Below are 6,049 nucleotides of genomic sequence, written 5' to 3' on the forward strand. Positions count from 1 at the left end.
TCTGAGAGGTGAAACAAACTCGGAGGGCCAATGTGAAATTTATTTATGTTCTTCTCCCCGTCCCAGAAGCCCTTGTTTCTATTGGGTCGCTTGGATTCTCGAGTTGCAGTGACCGCGCCAGGGCAGTTGGAGCCGGCAATGGAGGAGAAAGCCTTCAATTTCAAAAATTTAAGCTCCAGGGAGTACCAAGGCCACAAAAAGAAGGTGACTGAATGGGATTATATTAATCTTTTTTATTTTTTATTCTTTCCTTTTGGTCAGTTATAGAGTTGCATCTAGGGTTTTGCCAATCTATTTTTCCACCACTTATTGCTTAAGATGGATGAAAGACCTAAAAAAGTCGTCTTCTTTCATTTTCGCTTGCCAGGATGCTGTCTGAAGTTTCATTTCATGTTTTTGCTGATCATGGATTGGAGATTTTGCTTCTTTTTTTTTGTTCTCTTTGTCCGGGATGCTCTCAAACCCTAAAAGTTTTCATTCTAGCGTTCGAGGACTAATCTGACTGAGGTTATGGTGCCAGGTTCATTCGGTGGCCTGGAATTGTCTGGGAACGAAGCTTGCGTCCGGGTCTGTTGATCATACTGCTCGTGTTTGGAATATTGATGCTCATGGCCATGTAATCATACTGCCTCCTCCTGCTTGTTATTCTTTGCACTGACCGATTGAGAAGATAAACTGTTGGAATATGTTAATAAATCTCATTTACGTTTTACCTGTCGTATTCTCATCTTTGTATGTCAATTCTGGATAGTGGAAATGAGCCATTACACGAAATGGAATGATTTGTGCCCTGGTATCTGAAACATTGTCAATCCGACTGGAGAAGCATTGCCAATCAGACTTGAATAGTTTTTTTTTTCTTCTTGTTTCAGAACTTTCGTTGGGATTAGTTTGAATTTGTGAAGCCATGTAATGCAAGTATGCTTATTTATCTAAGAAAGAAATTTATGGATACAGATTTGTCATTTACATATACCATTACTACATGTGCAGGGAAAAGTCAAAGACATTGAGTTGAAAGGTCATGCAGACAGTGTAGATCAGCTATGCTGGGACCCTAAGCATCCTGATGTTGTAGCAACAGCAGCAGGGGACAAGTCTGTTCGCTTTTGGGATGCTCGGAGTAAATTACTCTTTCTTTGATAGGTTTCATTTTCTTAAATTATTTATTAATAACAATGTTAAAAAACAAGACAAAAAGAAATAGGAGTGTAAGCTCCGGACTTCTCTTTTGTATTTTTGGCATTGATGTCTATTTTCCAAGGTGAATGTAGTTCTATCTAGATGTCATAACCAATAATAAATTTTTGGTTAATGTGGTTTGCTTTGGCCATTGAGGTGTACCTACGTATATGTGCATGATTAATGAGCACTAGCTGATAGAGTAGAAATCTTATGTTTCTTGTTTGGTGAATACAAAGCTCGGCTATTTCAGAGAAAATGAGCAATTTGATTATACTGGAATGCCAAATTTTGTTTAGAGGATAGATCATTTACGATCTAATATGTTTTTTGGCATGAAACTCATTTTCTCTTGTAAAGAGGAATGTTCCCTATTATTTTCCAGTTTGGAGGTTGCTATTTTCAATAATATTTCATTTCTGCAAACTAGATACACAAACTTTGTGCTTTATCCTAGTTGGAACTTGGGAGATTCTTTTGACATCTTTAAATGTGTTAAATGTGTTTTATAGGTGGAAAGTGTACTCAAAATGTCGAGCTAAGTGGAGAAAACATCAACATTACTTACAAACCTGATGGGACTCACATAGCTGTTGGAAATAAGGTACAAAAGAACAGCTTATTTCTGCATTTTTCTGTAGGTTGATATTTGAAACTTTGTTTGCCAAATTGGACATAAGTGAAATAATAGGAACAAGAGTTTAGATTTTAAGATCATGTTTCTCCTTTCTCTATTCCACTTCTTTGCTCATTGGCTAGAAAAGTGTCACAATCATAAGCTGCACATATCCCTATCTCTTCAACCTAAGTAGAGATTATTGCAGTATAGTTGTTCTTTGTTTGATAAATTGGTTGTTACCTTTTTTTTGTCATGTTGTGAGTTGTGACTTGCTCCTATCAAAACTGAAATTTTGTTGTTTTAATCAAACAGTGGCGTTTACATAGCAGGATTTAAGCCCTTGCTTTTACCTCTTTGATTATTTTGTCTTTCTTAAGGCATCTACATTTCCTTATTTCAGTTTTTTCTCTAATGCGAAAGTCATTTGTTTTAAATTAATTGGGTCTGTTTCTTTTCCTTATGCAACTGATGGGGAGGAGTCCTGTTACTTGAAGCTTATTTGTGCTCAACCTGCAAAGAAGGATGAGTAACTTGGGAATGAATCCTGATGCCTAACAAAAGAACTTGGGAAATTGATTGCATGCAAAATAGTGTTCAAGTGGAACAAGAGTAATTTAAGGACCAAGGTTGTTAGTTGCATTTACAGGATGAACAATTGTGTCTCCAATCAAATATGCTCATAGATGCTATTAATGTGGAGGGAAGCCATCAACTTGAGTGGGTATCATTGATGTGGTTGCATCGCTATGATCAGCGAATGATGATGCATACGTTTAATGAGTGATAGATAAATAACCTTGTCTATAATTAAACAGTACATTCTAATTGTTGGGATTGCACTGTGCATGGTCAGCATTGTCTCATCAAGTCTGCTCATTTCTACCTGCTTGACTCTAATGCAGTCAATGCTTCATCATGGGGCAGACACTTATCATGAACATCAGTTTTCTGTGAACTCCATTTTTAAATTTATGCTGGTTTATGACATTTTTTCAAAACTTCACATAGCTTCTGTAATTTGCATTTGAGAATGTTTAGCAAGAGCAGCATTTTGCTCTTTATCCTTGCTTCCATTTGGTTAAATTCATAAATGCATATCATTGATTCAGTTTTTTCTTTGATTGCAGGAGGACGAATTGACTATATTGGATGTTCGGAAATATAAACCAATACATAGACGCAAATTTAACTATGAGGTCACATGCTGAAGATTTTCTAATTCTTGAAGGATTTCCTGAAGTTTCTTAGTGAACATTTACATACTTGTATCACACCAGATTTGTGTTCTCTTGTTTCAACGAAAATACTTAATGTACCAAATATTGAGTTGGCATATTGATAAATAAATTAAAAAATATGATCTTTTAAGGCGTGCTTTCCATATATATTTCTAGCTTTCTACATCATAGTATTATCTAGCTTTTCAGAAGTTTTAAACATGAGTTTGTCTATCTTATAGCTTTTGCCTAATTAATATTAAGTTGGCAGCTGTTTCATTAATGTTTTAAGCTCGTAGTGCTTTCATCTCTAAACACGTCTATTTGCTTTAAAAGGTACTTCAAATCTATGCTGTAGTTTTCATGTGCAGTCATAAATGAAGAAGTTTTTTTACTGTATTTGGTTAACTTTGCTTGTAAATTTAACGACTTCTATTTCTTTGGGTTTCAAAAAAAATTATTTTATTTTTGTCATAATATGCTTGCTTTAATGCCATATGATCTGCACATCAGGTAAATGAGATAGCATGGAATACAACTGGAGAGCTGTTTTTCCTCACTACTGGGAATGGTTAGAATCATATAAATATTCCTTGTATTTGTGCTAATATGTTGATTCATTACTTCGACGAATACATGATGTTTGATATCTTCTGAGGGAAGACAATATGTTTGATGTTCTTGAAGAGTTGAGAGTTCATTTTTGTTTATGTAGGTACTGTTGAAGTGCTATCATACCCATCCCTTAAGGTGCTTCACACCCTTATGGCTCACACTGCAGGATGCTATTGTATTGCTATTGATCCAATTGGAAGGTGATCTAGCTGATTCTTGTTTGAATAAATTCTCATTTTAAATTTATTGGTAAGTTCATTAGGTTCATGTTGTGTAGATAAGGACATTATTTTCCTAAGGATTCTACGTACACCTTCATATGCTTCCAATATAGAACTTGACATCTGATGACCAAATTTCAACTAATTTGAGACAGTTACTAGCTCTAACCAACCTTGAGTAGACACTGACGCCTGATTGATTAGGTGACTTTTATGAGATGTTATACCCATATCAAAGACTCATTCTGGAGTCAAATGTAGGAATTTACTAATTGAGCTAGAGAGTGCATTTGCACCTATTTGGGTTTGTACTAAAGCTACTGTCACTGTTATGGCTTCTTATTTGCTATATTCGGAGGACCTTGTGAGCTAATGACAAGAACGAACTCATGGATTATTTGAGCCTGTGGTTCTATCTTTATGAGCAAATTACCAATAGAATTAATTGTTTGCTATATTCCGGTCAGATATTGACATGTAGATGGTTTAAATTTAACTAAATAATAATTTGACCTTACTTTTGTAGAATCCATTCTGATCGTTAAAACTACACTGCAGAACTAAGCCAATGAACTTCTACTCAATTGCAGATACTTTGCTGTAGGAAGTGCAGATTCACTTGTCAGCCTCTGGGGTGTCTCAGATATTCTGTGCATTCGAACATTCACCAAACTGGAGTAAGCATCATCAACCTCGTGTTCTTAACATTTCATAAGTTAGCCACTGGTTATGAAATACCTGCATTAGAACTAACATTTAATTATCTTTGGTAAAATAATTTATCTCTGACTGAATGAAAAGTGCTAGAATGTGAGTTTTGATTTATCTTTTGTAATTTTGAGTATTTAAAAACTTAAACTATTATTCTACTTCAGATGGCCTGTCAGAACCATAAGCTTTAATTATACAGGAGAATACATTGCATCTGCAAGTGAAGATCTGTTTGTTGATATCGTACGTAGTTCTCATGAGACTCATCTTTCTACACTATACATTAATTTCAATTATATTCGAAATTTGTTGTGCACGTACTTAATTGTTTCCTTTCTGGATTCTTCAGTCCAATGTCCAAACTGGGAGGTCAGTTCATCAAATTCCCTGCAAGGCACCGATGAATAGCGTGGAGTGGAACCCAAAATACAACCTCCTGGCTTATGCAGGAGATGATAAGAACAAGTATCAGACTGATGATGGTATTCTTCTTCAATGCTTTCCCTGCTCGCTTCCCATTAGTTATTATTTCTGTTCATCTGATGCACCAATTAAGAGAAATTATGGCAATGTTTTTTGCCTTCGTCAATGCAGATCCAAGTTCTATTTTCCTCTTTTATCTTGCTCCTCACCTCCTTTTGGAAACAAAAAGCTGTTCTTTGGCACTAAACTAAGAGTCAGATACACACTACTTTTTTTTTCTGTTACTTGCAACTCATGTTACTACAACTAGCTTCTATACCTGTTTTCCCCGAATTCGGTATACCATTTTGCGATAACGTGCATCTTCCTTTTCCAATGGAGCAGTGCAAACAAATAAGGTTTATCTTATCCACATGCGATAATTTTACCTTACGGTGTTATTAACCCATGCTTGTTTCCATCCAGTTCATTGTGATGTTTGATCTTCCAGGTATTTTTCGGATTTTTGGATTTGAGAGCAGCTAATCTTTGCCTGAAGATGAAGCCTAAAATGAAGTGATGCTGATGAGGACATGGGAGTTCTTAGGAACCGACTTCAGATGATCTATCGCATGCTTGTGTCCTTGTGTCTTGTACTGTACTTTTCTTTATTTATCAAGATTGCTTGCTCTTGCGCGACACCCCTAGCATTAGAATGTCGTAAGAGAAGAAAAAAATGAAGAATATCTTCCTATGATCATTGGTTTAAGAATGATGCTGACTAAGTGCATTATTTTCCTTCTGAAGTCCACTGCATTGTTTCACCGACATTTTAACTATCCAAGCAAGTCCTCATAATTTAGTTGTTGCGGCGTAATTTTGTTGTCATTTCATTGCTTTAATGTTTTACATTTTAATATATTTTTAAAATTATATGTATATATTTTTTAAAATTTTAATCAATTGCTAAAAACTTATTTAAGCTTTAGAATATGTTTATATAATTTTTAGAACTTATTTAAGAGATCTAAATAACAATGAAATAAAGATGCGTCACTCTTTTGTAATATTTATAAGTAAGT

At 35.0% G+C, this 6,049-nt stretch overlaps 1 protein-coding gene across 1 annotated transcript; it reads left to right on the forward strand.

The window, feature by feature from the left end:
- Nucleotides 1–43: 43 nt before the first annotated feature.
- Nucleotides 44–5,844, forward strand: LOC122018986 (THO complex subunit 3-like). Its single transcript, XM_042576491.1, has 11 exons — nucleotides 44–204; nucleotides 521–616; nucleotides 994–1,123; nucleotides 1,695–1,786; nucleotides 2,929–2,997; nucleotides 3,532–3,589; nucleotides 3,734–3,833; nucleotides 4,445–4,531; nucleotides 4,730–4,808; nucleotides 4,915–5,047; nucleotides 5,479–5,844. The coding sequence occupies exons 1-11, from the start codon at nucleotides 46–48 to the stop codon at nucleotides 5,511–5,513; spliced, it is 1,038 nt and encodes a 345-aa protein (XP_042432425.1). The 5' UTR covers nucleotides 44–45; the 3' UTR covers nucleotides 5,514–5,844.
- The last annotated feature ends 205 nt before the right edge of the window (nucleotides 5,845–6,049 follow it).

This window comes from Zingiber officinale, chromosome 9A, assembly GCF_018446385.1.
Source record: "Zingiber officinale cultivar Zhangliang chromosome 9A, Zo_v1.1, whole genome shotgun sequence".
Taxonomy (NCBI): domain Eukaryota; kingdom Viridiplantae; phylum Streptophyta; class Magnoliopsida; order Zingiberales; family Zingiberaceae; genus Zingiber; species Zingiber officinale.

Bases quoted from the DNA above. Each gene is read 5' to 3' on its own strand.
- LOC122018986 (XM_042576491.1), top strand. From the start codon at position 46: ATGTTCTTCTCCCCGTCCCAGAAGCCCTTGTTTCTATTGGGTCGCTTG. The intron at 617-993 runs GTAATCATACTG...CTACATGTGCAG, and splicing joins ATATTGATGCTCATGGCCAT to GGAAAAGTCAAAGACATTGA. The intron at 5,048-5,478 runs GTATTCTTCTTC...TTGATCTTCCAG, and splicing joins CAAGTATCAGACTGATGATG to GTATTTTTCGGATTTTTGGA.